Genomic DNA, 17076 nt, shown 5'->3' with positions numbered 1-17076 from the left:
TGACGGAGAGGCGCCTGTAGCAGGACCTTTCTGAAGGATTGGTCACAGATTTAGTGTTTCTTGTTGTTTTATTTATCAGTATGTAGACGTGTGTCTTGGTACACAGCTACGAACATGTAGCTATGTGGCTATGCTAACTAGCGCTAGCACTTATCCATGATAAGTAAAAATCATCCACTAGATCTTCAAATCTGCAGACGTGGGGAGTAAAACCGACCTCTGCCAGAAAGGCAGCAGGACCTTTTATGAAGGATTGGTCACAGATTCTGTTTCTTGTTGTTTTATTTGTCAGTATGTCGATGTGTGTCTTGGTACACAGCTACAGCTACGACATGTAGCTATGTGGCTATGCTAACTAGCGCTAGCACTTATCCATGATAAATAAAAATCATCCACTAGATCTTCAAATCTGCAGACGTGGGGAGTAATACCGACCTTTGTGTTTATTAAGACAGCCTGCAACTAGCATGCCTCCCTCCTAAGCTCCTTGTTAGCACATGTGTGCAGGGAATGAAAAACGGAGGAGGGGTTGAGTTGTATTTTATACAGTCTATGGGCTGAACAAGCTCCGAGCTCTGACTCCGTGACAGACCGGATATTGTTGTTACGTAACAAAAACACTGAAGTCTGAAACGGCTCGTTTCACACACATTTACAGAAAGGTGGAGAAATCAGAACAGGGGCAGAATGGATTCTTTTCATTCTCGGGGGGTTTGTAGACAGGGACACATATTTCAGGTAGAGAACCATTAAAAAGTCCATTTTGCATGATATGTCACCTTTAACACCGTCAGTAATATACACTGTGTCTGAAGGAACATTTGATTTAGGGGGAAAAACACATTTGTCATTATTTTTTACGTGGAAAACGTTTTTTTAATGATTAAATGATAATTGATTATTAGAAAGAATTAGTTTAATCATTGAAGCTAAGATTACAGCTCTTCTATACGTTAATGAGGATGCTGTGTTATGATGGAATCACACAACTTCAGGACAAACACACAAAGATTCATTATAAATCAGTGATCAGAGACAAATAATGCCATCTATGAATAATCAGACATACAGAAAAAACCCAAATCAAAATAATTCACAGCTGATGATAGAAAACAAGAAATAAAATAGAAAAAATCCAGTGAATTTATTCCCCCAAGTTTGTATTTCCTGTGTCAGTGTGTGCCACAGTCTATGTTGTTGCTCCGACACCTTCTCCTTTATTATTCTGGTAAATGAAGCATGATACAGGCGACAGTGTGTGTCAGACTTACAGTGTGGAAAGGGTTGTTGCAGCCACTGCAGAATTGGTAACGACACTGTGAGCAGCAGAAATGCATGCAGCCTCCTTTAGACAGCGCATACTGAAAGCGGCAATTGGGGCAGGCTGGAGGGGCAGAGACGGGAGGATGTGAACGATGACGGGAGGAAGGGAGACAGCAGAGAGAGAGAGAGAGAGAGAGAGGAGAGGAGAGAGGGAGGAGGGAGGCAGTGTCAGTAGGAAACATTAAGGTACATTATTCTAATTTATTGTTCAAGTTTGAGAAGTTGAATTAATGTGTGACTCCGTCGGGAAGGTCAGATTCAAGGCAGGGTGCCTCGTTAGAAAGGTCGAAGGTCAGTGTAACGGCAGATTATGAATGAATGTGTGTGACCTGTGTGCGTAATTAAGGTTGTACGGGGGTCATTGTCTATTTAGGTAGGAACCTTTGTTGTGTGGTCAGGTGTTCCGCCCGGATGGTTATACAGTTTTTGACCGCTCAAGCAGCATGGTGCTGCGGGAGTTATGCGTGTATGTTTGTCTATGAAATGTCATGTTTTTGGACACTTTTGGAGAATATATCCCGAAAATAAACGGACCAAGAGTTCAACTGGGAAATATGACTCGGACTTTCATTCATCAATCACGGTAACCCAAGCGCGTCAGATAGGTATTCCAGGTGCAGCGCCTCAGTGGCTTAAAGCTTTGGCTTGGCCTCTACAATCAAGTCAAAAACTTTGTTATATTGGAAGTTGGAGTGAGAGCTGTTGCTCGAGTTCGGGAGCGGTTCTGAAGCAGTTTGACGGTGTGTCGAGTGACGCGGACGCGGACGCCGACGGAGACGGAGGCGTGTGTGTGTGGAGCCACGGTGTGGAGCAGTGATCAGCTGGTGGTCATCTTCCCACCTGCTGCCCAGGACGCGGACGCCGACGGAGACGGACACGGAGGCGTGTGTGTGTGGAGCCACGGTGTGGAGCAGTGATCAGCTGGTGGTCATCTTCCCACCTGCGGCCCAGGACGCGGAGGCCGGAGAGGGACAATGGCGGAGAGGACGCCGGATCTCTTCGTGGTTGGATTATTGTTCACCGTTCATCTGAAATAGGTATGTGTAGCGCGCTACCACCGGTTAAGATGGCCATCTGAATTTAGAATGTGTGCACACGTACTTGCGTAATTCCAATGCATTGGTTGTGAAGTTGATAAACATTTAACTTTGTATTGACTTATTTGTTGCGATCTGTTGACTGTCGGACTATTTAAATATGGATGACTGTGCAGTGAATGAAGACGCGCCGTCTGGGGTGAGTGTGCCAGCTGACGCTTGCAAACCGGACTCGGTGGCCGGAAAAAGCGACGCTCAAACCAGCAAACGCGTGGTCAAACTTTCTGTGAAAGGTCTTGCTGATAAAATAGTCAGATTGCAAAGTAGCAGAAAGGCGAAGCTAAATAAGGCTAGCGGTTTGCGGAAAACAATACAAGGTTTAATGCAAAATGGTAAAGGCGCCGAGGTTCAAAAATGTCACAATGACTTCATTGATTTGTGTGATGAAATAAGGTGTATTCATGATTCTGTGATGATTTTGTTGCCACGTGAAGAAAAGGAAAGACATGAAACATGGTTCAAAGCAAAAATGATGTTCAATGATGAATTTATCGAAAGCGTTGAAGAGTGGGTAAAATTCAATGGAAACTGTGTGTCCGAAAATGGAATTAATGCTGGTTTGACGACTGATGTTGGTGACAAACATGATGGTATTGACCCCAACGATAGCGTTTCAAATGTGGGCAAGCATTCAAATAAAAGTGACACAAGTAACAGGTCAAGTACCACTTCTTCTGCTCAAATAAAGGCAGCAGCCGAAAGAGCTGCACTGGTTGTTCGTATGGCATCGTTAAAGGAACGACATGCATTGGAGGAACAGGAGCAACTGATAAAAAGGAAAAAGGAGCAGCTCGCGATGGAGACCGAGCTAGCGGCATCTAATGCTAAGTTGGCAGTCTTTCAGGCCTCAGATGGACAAGTTCTCTCACAGGCACCCACGGATGGAATGAACTCTTATTTTGAAAAGGAAAAGAGGAAAGTGGCATCAGTAAATAACCTTGACCCTATGGCAAAGGAATATGAGCCTGCAGCATGTAAAACATCACAAGAAATGCAACAAAAGGATTGGTTATTGCCACAAAATAAACAGCAAACAATGGATGTGCGATCAAAGCAACAAGGAAAACACTCGTCAATAGAAAAACAACAACTTAGAGGTAAGGATCCAAAGCCCGTGGAAACATCAAAAGTTTTGCCTTCTGAAACAACTGATTGGATAAGACAAAGAAGTGAGGAACAAATGTATCACCAGTCAAAGGAGCAGATTCCATCTGGAGATGTCATCAGTATTATGCATAAGCAAAATGAAATCACAGCAACCCTTGTTCACCAACAACGCTTACTGTCGCTTCCTGCACGAGACATTCCTGTGTTTGAAGGAGATCCATTTCAATATATGGCTTTCTTAAAGGCATTTGAACAAGGAGTGGAGGATAAAGCTTGCAAAGCTGACTGCTTATACTATCTGGAGCAGTTCACCAAAGGACAGCCGAAGGAATTGGTACGTAGCTGCCAACATATGGACCCTGAACGTGGCTACATTGTGGCAAAGGGCCTGCTTCAAGAACATTTTGGGAACGAGTATAAGATCGCTGTTGCATATATTGAAAAAGCCCTAGCCTGGCCAACCATTAAGACAGAAGATGTGAAATCTTTGCAAGCATATGCATTATTCTTGCGTGGATGCTGTAATGTGATGGAGGAGCTCCATTACATGCAGGAGTTGGACATGCCCAGCAATATGAGAATGGTGGTTTCCAAATTGCCATATAAACTCCGAGAAAAATGGAGAGCAGTGGCTCATAACATTTTGGAAACCTATAATCACAGAGCTCGTTTTATTGATGTTGTTTTGTTGCTGGAGAAACATGTGAGGATTCTTTCTGATCCGATCTTTGGAGACATTGGAGCGAATGTAGCACAAAGTGCAGCTGGCGTTAGACCCTCTGACAAATTCAAGCCACAGACAAAGTTCAGCGGAGGAAGAGGAAGTAGTTTCGCTACAACAGTGACACAAGTGGACTCACCTGAAGAAAGAGCTATAACCAAAGGCTTCAAGAAACAGGAGGCTTTGTTTTGTCACTGCTGTTCACGCACTCACCTTTTGGAGAAATGCCAACTGTTCCTGCACAAGAAGCACAGAGAGAAGATTCACTTTCTAAAAGAGAAAGGACTTTGTTTTGGATGCCTCTGCATGGGACACATGAGCCGCGACTGCGACAAACGCTTAACCTGTGAAGTTTGTGAGCAACAACATCCGACAGCGCTGCATATTGCGAAGTTTAGAGTTGAGTCGAAACAGACAAAGGAGCCACCAAATGTTGTAGCATCAACTTCTGCCGAGACATGTGGGCGTACAGGGGCTGGAAAGGATCGTTGCATCCTCTCCATCATTCCAGTGCAGGTCAAGTCCGCAAAAGGAAATAAGGTCATACAGACGTATGCATTTCTGGATCCTGGTAGCACCGCTACGTTTTGCTCCGAGCATCTCATGCAGCAGTTAAGCGTAGCAGGAAAAAGAACAAGTTTTCTTCTGAAAACAATGGGACAAGAAAGGGTTGTTCCTGCATACTCCATATTTGGGATGGAGATTTCAGAGCTCAATGGAAAGAGATTTTACCCTCTGCCCGAGACCCTCACACAAAAAGAAATGCCAGTCACCTCAGATAACATTGTCACTGCAGCGGATATGGAAAGGTGGCCTTATTTGTCAAAGGTTCCTGTTCCTGTTCCTGCCATAAAGGCCAGTGTTGATTTGCTGATCGGAACCAACGCACCCAGGTTATTGGAGCCATGGGAGGTGGTGAACAGCTGTGGAGATGGCCCATACGCTATAAGAACAGTGTTGGGCTGGGTAATCAATGGTCCTTTAAATGGAAATGGCAGCAGTGGTGACATGGAGTTTTCCCCTGCCATGGTGAATAAAATATCTGTGTCAACTTTGGAAGTGTTGCTGAACAATCAATACACTCACGACTTCAACGACAGGCCCTCGGAGGAGGAAGAAATGTCGAGAGAGGATGTTCGATTTATGGAGATAATGGATTCTTCTGCAACTCTACAGGACAAGAGGTACAACCTGAAGTTGCCCTTTAAGAAACCAGATGTCTCTCTGCCAAACAGCTATACTGTGGCTAAGCAGAGGATACTTGGATTGAGGAAAAGATTCGTGAAAAGTCCACAGTTTCACACGGAATACTTGCAGTGTCTCAACGAGGTAATTGGAAAGGGTTACGCAGAGCGAGTGCCTCAGCAGCAGCTGCAAGGTAAAAAAGGAAAGGTGTGGTACATACCTCATCACAGCGTCTACCATCCAAGAAAGAGTTCTCTCCGAGTGGTATTTGATTGTGGGGCCACGTATCAAGGCACATCATTAAACAGTGAGTTGCTACAGGGACCAAACCTAACTAGCACCCTGCTTGGAGTCCTCACACGTTTCAGGCAGGAGCCTGTGGCATGCATGGGTGACATACAGGCTATGTTTCACCAGGTGAAGGTTGCAGAGGGAGATCAAGATTTTCTGCGCTTCCTCTGGTGGCCAGAAGGAGATCTTAGCAAGGAGCTTGCAGACCACAGAATGACTGTGCACCTGTTTGGAGCGGTTTCATCTCCCAGTTGTGCAAGCTATGCGCTAAGAAAAACTGCAGACGATAACCGGTCTGACTTCTCTGCAAAGACCATTGAGGCTGTAAAGCAACATTTCTATGTGGATGACTGTTTGGTGAGCTTTGGCTCAGAAGAGGAAGCCATGCGAACAATAAAGGAACTCAGCGCCCTCTGTAAAAGAGGTGGGTTCATTCTGGAGAAATGGGTGAGCAACAGTCGGGCAGTGTTGCAGACAATTGCTGAGGATCACTGGGCAAAAGACATAAAGGAGCTCAATCTGGACAGAGACAATCTTCCTGTGGAGAGAGCTTTGGGCTTGCTTTGGTGCGTTGAGTCAGACTCATTTAAGTTCAAAATGGAAGTGAAACCACAGTCTCTAACCCGGCGTGGGATGTTGTCAACAACCAGCTCAGTGTATGATCCTTTGGGATTTTTGTCACCGGTTACTCTGTCTGCCAAGATGATGCAACAAGAACTCTGCAGGAGAAGCTGTGGATGGGATGATGCTATACCACCAGACATCTTAAAGCAGTGGGAAAGGTGGCTGCAGGAGATTGGGTCACTAGCATCATTTAGGGTCGAAAGATGTGTAAAGTCAAGGAACTTTGGAGACTCCATACACAGTCAACTTCATCATTTTGCTGATGCCAGTACAGATGGCTACGGCACTGTAACCTACATCAGGTTGAAGAACTGCAGAGATGACGTTCACGTTGCTTTCCTTCTGGGAAAGGCAAGAGTTACACCTCTGAAAGCTGTGACTGTTCCACGACTGGAACTGACTGCTGCTGTACTGGCTGCCAGAGTGGATGTGATGCTAAAGGCGGAGCTTCAAATTCACTTGGAGAAGTCTGTATTCTGGACAGACAGCACATCAGTTTTAAAATACATCAATAATGAGGACAAGCGTTTCCATACGTTTGTGGCCAATAGGATCTCAGCCATAAGAGAAATATCAAGCCCTTCTCAGTGGAGACACGTCAGCTCAAAAGACAATCCAGCTGACCATGCTTCCAGGGGCATGAATGTGCAAAATTTTCTAAAAACCAGTGCATGGCTTGAAGGTCCCAGTTTTTTGTGGCATCCTGAAGAGGACTGGCCAGCAGATGGCGTTGATGTCCAAGTGGATTGTGATGATCCAGAGACGAGAAAGGAAGCCTCAGTGAATTACACTGTAAATGATTCACCCAATGCTACTGACCAGCTTTTAACGTATTTCTCAGACTGGAGGAAGCTCAAGGTGTCAGTTGCCTGGTTTCTCAAAATAAAACACCATCTGTTGGAGCTCAGTCGTTGGAGAAAAGGTTTGAAGAACCCTGATCCACAAACGGGTCAGACGAGAGGACAAAGGGCCGCTGTCAAACCAAATTCAAACATCTTGACACCAAATGATCTGTTGGATGCTGAAAGAGCTATCATTCAGTACTGTCAGCAGCAAAGGTTTGAGGACGAAATTTCCTCTCTGCTCTCTGAAAAGGGTACAGTGAGCAGACAAAGTTCCATCTATAGGCTGGATCCTATTTTTGAAGATGGACTCCTAAGGGTAGGAGGAAGATTAAGTAAAGGAGCGATGCCGTTGGAGGAAAAACATCCCCTCATCCTTTCCAAGGATCAGCACATCTCCAAGCTTATTCTGAAAGATACTCACCAACTATTGGGACACAGTGGACGGAACCATACACTGTCCGTACTCAGGAGGAAGTATTGGATAACCAGTGGAAATGCTGCCGTGAGGACGATATTGTCTGAATGCAGCTATTGCAGACGCTATAACGGAAGGGCCATGGAGCAAAAAATGGCCGATCTTCCAAAGGAGAGAATCATTCCAGACTTGCCTCCATTCACAAACGTTGGAGTGGACTACTTTGGACCTGTGGAAATAAAGAAGGGCAGAACAACTTGCAAACGTTATGGTGTGGTGTTTACCTGCATGACGAGTAGAGCAGTTCATCTGGAGGTGGCAAACTCATTGGAAACAGATTCCTGCATCAACGCAATTCGTCGGTTTATCAGCAGGAGAGGCCAAGTGGCTCACATCAGATCGGACAATGGAACAAATTTCATTGGAGCCGAAAGAGAACTGAGAGAGGCTCTTGCTGCAGTGAACCATGAGCGCATTCAAGGAGCTCTGAATCCAGCTGGAGTGAAATGGAGTTTCAATCCACCAGCAGGATCTCATCATGGTGGAGTTTGGGAGCGTATGATACGCATAATAAGACGCATTCTTTACTCAGTCTTGCACCAGCAGACATTGGATGATGATGGACTTCACACTGTTATGTGTGAGGTAGAAGCTATCTTGAACGATCGGCCAATCACCAAGCTGTCGGATGACCCGAATGACTTGGAACCTCTCACACCAAATCACCTTCTCCTGTTAAAGGGAAAACCATCCTTACCTCCTGGACTTTTTGAACCTTCTGATATGTATGTGAGGCGTCGCTGGAGACAAGTTCAATACATGTCAGATCTGTTTTGGAAGCGATGGATCCGGGAGTACCTGCCATTGTTGCAAGAGAGACAGAAGTGGAATCAAAGGAAACGGAGTCTAGTAGCCGGTGATGTGGTCGTCATCATGGATTCCTCAGCTCCACGTGGTTCCTGGCCTCTTGGCAAAGTGTTGGAGGTTTTTCCTGACAAAAGGGGCATGGTGCGATCTGTCAAACTACAGACTAAAAACAGTGTGCTTGTGAGACCCGTAACGAAACTTTGTCTGGTACAAGAGGTTTAAATTGTATCATAATAGTTTGCACTTACATGTCTGGTCTTCACATTTTTTGGTTGGTATTGAATTGTTCTGCCTGCCAGAACAATTAGGGGCCGGTGTGTAACGGCAGATTATGAATGAATGTGTGTGACCTGTGTGCGTAATTAAGGTTGTACGGGGGTCATTGTCTATTTAGGTAGGAACCTTTGTTGTGTGGTCAGGTGTTCCGCCCGGATGGTTATACAGTTTTTGACCGCTCAAGCAGCATGGTGCTGCGGGAGTTATGCGTGTATGTTTGTCTATGAAATGTCATGTTTTTGGACACTTTTGGAGAATATATCCCGAAAATAAACGGACCAAGAGTTCAACTGGGAAATATGACTCGGACTTTCATTCATCAATCACGGTAACCCAAGCGCGTCAGATAGGTATTCCAGGTGCAGCGCCTCAGTGGCTTAAAGCTTTGGCTTGGCCTCTACAGTCAGTGTAGGCCTAACGTGTGCTAGGAGGTGATCAGAGGGCTGTTGTGGACACCCAACACTTTAAGTACAGAAGCTTTTCAGAGGCCAGGGTGTGACCTGTTGTGACCTGACATCCACTCAACATTTCAGACTGAAGTGGTCCGGCTAGCAGCAACATCCACGTACACATAAAACCTACTCTTGGTTTCCTGCTGTGTTTCTCTCTCCTCACCTGCAGCTTCAGGACACCGGAGCGTGAGCGTCTAACATAACAACAGTGTTTCAGTCTGCTGTAGTCAGATATAATAATACATAACATTGTGTGTAAACAGAAGCTGTGATTATGTTCAGTTAGAGTGGATGAGTGCTTTTCTTTACATGCATTATGAACGTATTATTAGAGCCCCTGTAGCTACAAACGCTTACTTCTTTCAACAACTGCTGCAGGAGGAATAATACTGTGGCAGAGAGAGAGAGACAGACAGTGTGTGTGTGTGTGTGTGTGTGTGTGTGTGTTGCTGCTTACTGATGCCGTTGTCTCTGAGGTATCCAGCCAGGCCCTGTCTCTGATACTCTGGATCATTCTCTCTCTTCCATGACTGGTACTGCTCACAGGACAGGCCTGCGTGCTGAGACTCCCACTGCAGAGAGAATACACAAACATGCATGTCCTGTGTGTTAAAAACGGCTCCAGCTCATTATAAGAGAGCGGTGACTCATATTTATGAATGGATTATTTTTATAATACCACTTCTCTTTTTTTTTTATGTGTGTGTGTGTGTCAGCTGAGTCACATCTCAGACTCTCTGTTATGATATTTTGTATCTGTTACATGTTGGCGGAGTTTTTAAATGATCAACATTCACAAAGAATCATGTTTTCTTATATTTATGGATCACCTTATTACATCTAAATAAACATGGGCAGCAAAATAAAACAGGCAGTTAATAAAACACACATTAAATAAATAAAACGTATTTTAAAAGACATAAAATTCCCCTAAAATAACTCTAAAGGAATATAATTCTTCAAAAATATATTTTTTAAGATGGTTAAAATAAAATAAAATAAAATAAAATAAAATAAAATAAAATAAAATAAAATAAAATAAAATAAAATAAATTAAATTAAATTAAATTAAATTAAATTCAGATAAAGCAGGAAAGGCTTTGCGATAAAAGTGTGTTTTAAGAGGGGATTTAAAAGAGCTCACTGACTCAGCAGACCTGATCTCCTCGGGCAGATTGTTCCAGATTTAAATGATCAATAGATTTATAGCACTGCGCGTAAATGCACGTCGCAGCTCTCTCTATGGGACATGGACTCCATAATTCTGCTCCACTCGGATCACAGCAGGCGTCTAATAACTCTGAGGTCCTCTGATCAGGATTTATTGGTTGTGCCTCGTACCAGGTTAAAAACTAAAGGAGACTCTGCTTTCCAGGGTGTTGGTCCTAAACACTGTTGACAGGTTCAAAAAGCAGTTGAAGACCTATCTGTTTAGACTTGCCTTTGTTTAATCTGTCAGTTTTTATGTCATGATTTTGTATTTATTTGCAATCTCTGTTTTTCCTGTTAATATTTTTCTATTGTTGTTGTTGTAAAGCACCTTGTGACCTCTGTTCTTGAGAGATGCTCTATAAATAAATCTAACTTACTTACTAATAAGCTAAAAAATACCTGAAACCCATCCGCTTTCAATCAGAAGTCTGCCCCTTAAGCACCTTGAATTTGAGGAAACTAAAGGTTCCTAATGCGAAGGTGAGCTACAAGGCGTCATGTAGGTTACATGAGACGTCTCAAAGTGTTGTCCCATTCCCAGTTACAAAGTTTGAGCTCTTACAGCCTCCTGAACTCAATCACTTTACAGGGGATGTCAATTAAGTCAAGAAGGACTCAGGGTTTAGGACTCAGGGTTCAGGACTCAGGGTTCAGGACTCAGGGAGGAACATTGAGATTGGGCCGAACAATGCAAAGATTTTTGAGTCATCAAAGACAAAATGAATCAAACACAGACGGTACAATCATTAAGAGAGCTGAAGAAGAAGACGACAGGAAAGGCTGATATTACTTACAGGTTTCTTACACTGAGCACAGAAACTGTTCCGGCACTGAAAGCAGGTGACCTTCAGCTGATCTCCATCGTAGATGAACCCGTACGAACACTGAGGAGAGGAGAGGACAGAGAATGATTGTAAACATGGTTAATGTAACTTCACCTTTACAGACAATTCAAATACATCCATTACTTCATCTGGAAGGATTTTACCATCTCTTGTGTTTTTCCTCTTCTGATAGATACAAATAGGCAAATTCAAAAGAAACACTAACTAAACTTTGGACTCTGATTGCAGTCATTGGTGGTTTAAGCTGATATGATTTCTTTAGGTATTCATAAAGTTAAAACTTTCCACTGATCTGGTTATTCTTTAGCATGCCACTCAGCCAGCAAAGGAACAGGTCACCTAAAGATGCCTAACGTCACTTCAATCAAGATGATTATTATAATAATTCAAGATCCTGACGCCTCTGTAGACTGCAGAACTTTGCACTCACGTGACAGCACCAGAGGAACTTGGGGTCCTTGATCAGGGCCTGTTCTGTCAGCTTCTTATGGAACAGCTCGTAGACCTCAGACTCCAGACACTCTCGCAGCTGAAGCACAAAACACAAGAACACGACATGGAAATATGTTACTGTTGTTTATGATGCATGGGCTGTGACACCCAAAAACCACAGGCATCACCCTTTAAAGGTGCACTTCTAGATCATGAGCCATGGAGATCAGTTTACTCTACGGGGTGTCTGGTCATTCTATGAACACAGATCTGTTTTGTCTTGGCTCGGTTTGAGCTTTGACACATACTGTAACAGTAGTGTCATGGGTTGATCTCAGTTTGGGCTCAGAGAAAATAAAGCCTGGGTTATCAACTGGATGTATGACAGGCAGCAAGAATCTGATGAAAGACACATTTTTGTGATGTTGACTCCTGCAAGGACTAAAAACTACTCTGCTTCTTTTTTAACAGTCCAGTCCGTCGTATAATATCAGAGCAGAGCCAGATCCACCAGATCCACCAGATCCATGTCCGGGTTGTCTCCGATCCGCTGCAGTCTGGAGCAGGACCGCCGGACAGCTGGAGTCATGTGACCGAGGTTTTCCCTTGTAATCACTGAATCAAGGATTCTCCTCCTCCTCCTCTCCTCATCCATGTTGTCTTTCTGGTCCTCTGAAAACCTCTGACCTGTTGACTCCAGGCCTGGCTCCACTCATCATGACTTTGGTTTGTTGTTGTAGTTAAGTGAAATACGATCTGGTGATAACACAGAGTGTTTTATTCTGAAAATTAACCGGATGTTTTCATTTTGTTTTGGTGAAACCTGACTTCCTGTCCCGCTCATTCTGCTCTGTTGAGATTGATGCGTCGTGCTCCGGCATCCGGCAAAAATAGAAGTCTAGTGTATCTGATCCGGAGGGCTCCAACCTGCCGGATCAGAGACGCAGCCGGAATGCAACAGAGTGGATCCAGTGGAAGTTAACTCACTGACCACAATTGAAACCAATCAGATGCGGTTGTTTGTTGATTCGGCTCCCACCTGCCAGTTCAGAGACACAGCTGGAGCGTAATGGAGCGGATCCAGTGGAAGTTAACTAACTGACTAGAATAGAAACCAAACAGATCCAGTGCTGTGACGGATCGGAGTTGGACGTGGATCTGGTGGAATTTGGCCGTAAGTCTCAATGCTGTGTGACACTCCAGAGACAGCCCTCCAGAGTGCGCCTCATCTGCATAGGCTACAGCTCTCACTGCAGTGGTCCAGGGTTTTGCTCAGACCCTGGGCCCTTTGCTGCAGGGTCAAACTGGGTGATGGAGAAGGGATTAGGCTTATAAGAGTCCACTCTGTTATCCCACCTGGATGTCTAAAGTTGAAAAGTAGCTGTTGAGGTGTTCAGGGTCATTGATGTCCGGCTCCCAGCAGACCGGACACACCATGTCCCTGATGTGTTTGTCCCTCACAGCGATGGTGAAGTGCTGCCGGAAGCAGCCGCAACACACCGAGCACTGGCAAGACGTCAGGGACTGCATCTGAGAGAGGAGACGAGGTGAGTGAGAAGGAAGTCAATACAGACACAGCACGCTTCAACGAAACCACCCAGAGGACGAGCGTCTCTGTCTGTACCTTGCTGTGGGGGAAGACAGAGAGGCAGATGGGACACTCTTTAGCTAGAACTCTCTTGATGAACTCCCGGTCGTGAGACTCCCGCACAGCCATCACTACATCCTCCAGGGAGTAGGGGGCGCTGTGCTCCAGAAGCAGGGACAGCGCCAGCTCACAACGACCCCAGCTAGGAAGGTCATACACGGCGAGCAACCTCCGACAGATACGCTGGAAAACAAGACAGAAAAGACATGATGGGATCAGACATGAAGACTACACAGGTCCTCACAGCTATCACAGAGAGCTCTACAAGGTTCATCTTTACAGCATCCACTCACGCTTTTAAACACTCAGGGCTGCAGAGATTTGACTGAATTCTTCTGCACCAGTATTTGTCTTTTCTGCATCGTTCTCTGAGGTTTATTTACTCTGTCTCACTCTTTGTGTTTCACCTCTTTAACTGTGCATCTGGCATCATTTTGCATCATGGAGAAGCACCGTTAGCTTATCCGTAGCTTTAGAACATATATAAACTAGTAGTCAAATAACAGGAATTATTTTAGTTTCATGATGAGCTATAAAGCCATCCAGATCCTCTACCAGAAGTTTATTTCTTTCTTCAGTTAGCTTTTCAAGGCAGTGAAGGGATCCATTTATTGTACAGTCTATGTTTGCAACACAAGTGAGTGGTTATCCAGAGTCTCCAGAGTTTCAAGAGATGATTGCAACATGTTGCAATCTTCTCCGCCCTTCTCTCACCCCTCACACCGCTGCTATCCTGGTCCACAGCCTCGTCACTTCCTGCATTGATTACTGTAACTCGCTCCTCTTCGGTGCCCCTCACAAATCCCTCATTAAGCTTCAACTGGTCCAGAATTCTGCAGCCCCTCCCCCCTCTTTTCACCACATCACCCCCATCTTCCAGCAGCTTCACTGGCTCCCTGTATCTGTCTGACCTCCTCCACATTGTCACCCACTCTTGCACCCTCAGGTCTTCCTCCTCCCTCCATCTCTCTGTGCCCTCTGCCCGTCTCAGCACCACCAACTCTGGAACTCAAACATTGACTCACTACCCCTCTTCAAATCCAGACTCAAAACTCATCTGTTCAAAACTGCTTGGTTCAGTTTAGGGAACGGTCATGGTTTGAGCTTAAGTGATGGGTGAAATGATTTTTGGTTTGAGAGGGGTCCAGAGAGAAAGAGAGAGAGAGTGTCTATCACTATGTCCTGCAAAACCTCACACAGTTACTGTAGATAAAACACTTTTGAAGAGTCCAACTTCATCTTTGAATAATAGATACTGACTAAAGCAACAACAGCATTGAAGTTTCCATGCACCGTCTCCAGATGTGCTCCCACCTGTTTGTCGGGGTGATGGATGTCCACAGGCTGCTCAGGCTTGTCGCTCCAAATGCGCTTGTGGAAAGCTTCCAGCAGGGGTCGCTGCAGCAGGACCAAGGCCCCTCTCACTTCACCTCCACTCTGCCTCAAAACCTCATGACAGTGAGCCTCATCACTGAAGCCCAGCGCACACAGCTCCCTTACCTGAGAGAGGGGGAGAAATGATGATGTCATCTGCAGTATAGGAGGGAGGACTGAAGGAGGATGAATCTCTAACAGTCAGTGAAGGCTTGGATCACCTTGGCGAGTCTGTCTCTCAGAGCTTGTCTTGCAGCTTTCTCAGTGTCGCCCCCTGCTGACAGCCACGCCTGCTTAGCCTCCACTCTGGATAACTGGACCCCACTTTCTCTGTCTGGACTCTCAGAGTCTTTCACATGAGACTCAGGGGGAGCTTCACGTGACGTGCTCTGTGAGGATGAGACAGCAGGAAAAAAACAGAGACAGTTCAAGAGAAGCTCTGCATGTAGGCTTCAAGTACCTGAGAAAGATAGGAAAGAAGAGATTTTCAATCAATCAAGCACGTTGATCTAATGTTTACATGTTGGCTGAATATACACGGCTGCTCACAGACCCGCGTTACTTCAACCCGCTGAATCTGATCCAGAATCTGATCCTGATGGAGAGGCGCCTGCAGCAGGACCATTGGTCACAGATTTAGTGTTTCTTGTTTTTATTTATCAGTATGTAGACATGTGTCTTGGTACACAGCTACGAACATGTAGCTATGTGGCTATGCTAACTAGCGCTAGCACTTTAACATGAAAAATAAAAATCATCCACTAGATCTTCAAATCTGCAGACGTGGGGAGTAAAACCGACCTCTACCAGAAAGGCAGCAGGACCTTTCTGAAGGATTGGTCACAGATTTAGTGTTTCTTGTTGTTTATTTGTCAGTATGTTGACGTGTGTCTTGGTACACAGCTACAGCTACGACATGTAGCTATGTAGCTATGCTAACTAGCGCTAGCACTTTTCCTTGATAAATAAAAATCATCCACTAGATCTTCAAATCTGCAGACGTGGGGAGTCAAACCAACCTTTGTGTTTATTAAGACAGCCTACAACTAGCATGCCTCCCTCCTAAACTCCTTGTTAGCACACATGTGTGCAGGGAATGAAAAACGGAGGAGGGGTTGAGTTGTATTTTATACAGTCTATGGGCTGAACAAGCTCCGAACTCTGACTCCGTGACAGACCGGATATTGTTGTGACGTAACAAAAACACGGAAGTCTGAAACGGCTGGTTTCACACACATTTACAGAAAGGTGGAGAAATCAGAACAGGGGCAGAATGGATTCTTTTCATTCTCGGGGGGTTTGTAGACAGGGACACATATTTCAGGTAGAGAACCATTAAAAAGTCCATTTTGCATGATATGTCACCTTTAAGTAATGTGCATTTTTATTTCATTATTATTATTATTATTATTATTATTATTTCTGTTTCAGTCAATCATAACACCCTTATGTTACATGCTGTCGTTGAACCGTAGCATCATATCATGTCAATAAATTAATTTGACGGTCTGAAGCTCTTGTGGGTGTGAGGCCATATGAATCGCCTCATCAATGCATGCATGAAGTATGTGGAGGGACACAGCTTGGTGGATTCTGTTTATAGGTCAGTCATGTCTGCACCAGGATATCCCAGATGGTCACCTTCTGAATATGGAGAACCATCTGCCTCTGATGAGTGACAGTTCCCCTGCTCCTAATGAATGAATCATAATGAGGCTTAATACAGAGAGTAAGGGAACATGGGGATCAAAGAAAGCCAAAACATCAAGATTCAGATTTGTAAAAAGCACAACTTTGGAATGCCAGGATAACCTCAGCTATGAGAGGGTTTTGCAACACAGCTATAAGTGTTTAAAATGTGAATGTCTTTGCATCACTGCATTACAATAACCCCACTCCTGTGATCTGACCAGTTTGGATCTATCAGGTTTAAACAGGCCTTGAACTTCTGAGGTATGCATACTGACCGTGGTCTCCATTATGGTCCTCTCATACTGAAGGGAAGACGTCGCCGCCAATGATCTGATCTGGTCCAGCAGCAGAGGGAGTTCTGTCTTTAACCACTTGCAGGGCAGGAGGCTGCTGTCCTTTGTCACTCTCAGGCTGGTGTACACCTCCTCTGGACTCACTCCTTTCTTCTCTCCGTCCTGACTCAGACACAAAAGATAGAAACACTGTCACACACACACCTGATGTAGTTTAAGGAAATCAACGTTATCAAAGGCGACTTGCTCTGATCAGTCGAATCAACTTCAGTCCCTCCTCCTTCATCAGTCTCTGCCTCAAGGAGTCCAGATCCTCGGAGGCGGGCTGTTTGGGTTTGATTGACAGGGCAGGGGACACGTCTGACGGGAGACGGAGG

At 44.9% G+C, this 17076-nt stretch overlaps 1 protein-coding gene across 1 annotated transcript in view; it reads right to left on the bottom strand.

Annotated features, from left to right (window-relative positions):
* Nucleotides 1-17070, bottom strand: part of LOC117809441 (E3 ubiquitin-protein ligase RNF31-like) — a 28085-nt gene extending 11015 nt beyond the window's left edge. The window contains exons 1-10 of the mRNA XM_034678992.1: nucleotides 16947-17070; nucleotides 16682-16861; nucleotides 14936-15103; nucleotides 14655-14840; nucleotides 13317-13523; nucleotides 13049-13222; nucleotides 11691-11789; nucleotides 11210-11299; nucleotides 9661-9775; nucleotides 1272-1384 (exon numbers count right to left, since the gene is read on the bottom strand). Coding sequence (XP_034534883.1) covers nucleotides 1272-1384; nucleotides 9661-9775; nucleotides 11210-11299; nucleotides 11691-11789; nucleotides 13049-13222; nucleotides 13317-13523; nucleotides 14655-14840; nucleotides 14936-15103; nucleotides 16682-16861; nucleotides 16947-16985 — 1371 coding nt within the window. The 5' untranslated portion in view covers nucleotides 16986-17070. The remainder of the gene's footprint in view (nucleotides 1-1271; nucleotides 1385-9660; nucleotides 9776-11209; nucleotides 11300-11690; nucleotides 11790-13048; nucleotides 13223-13316; nucleotides 13524-14654; nucleotides 14841-14935; nucleotides 15104-16681; nucleotides 16862-16946) is intronic.
* Between the last annotated feature and the right edge of the window lie 6 nt (nucleotides 17071-17076).

Source organism: Notolabrus celidotus, unplaced genomic scaffold (assembly GCF_009762535.1).
Source record: "Notolabrus celidotus isolate fNotCel1 unplaced genomic scaffold, fNotCel1.pri scaffold_283_arrow_ctg1, whole genome shotgun sequence".
Lineage (NCBI taxonomy): Eukaryota > Metazoa > Chordata > Actinopteri > Labriformes > Labridae > Notolabrus > Notolabrus celidotus.
This window is presented reverse-complemented; position numbering and strand designations above follow the sequence as displayed.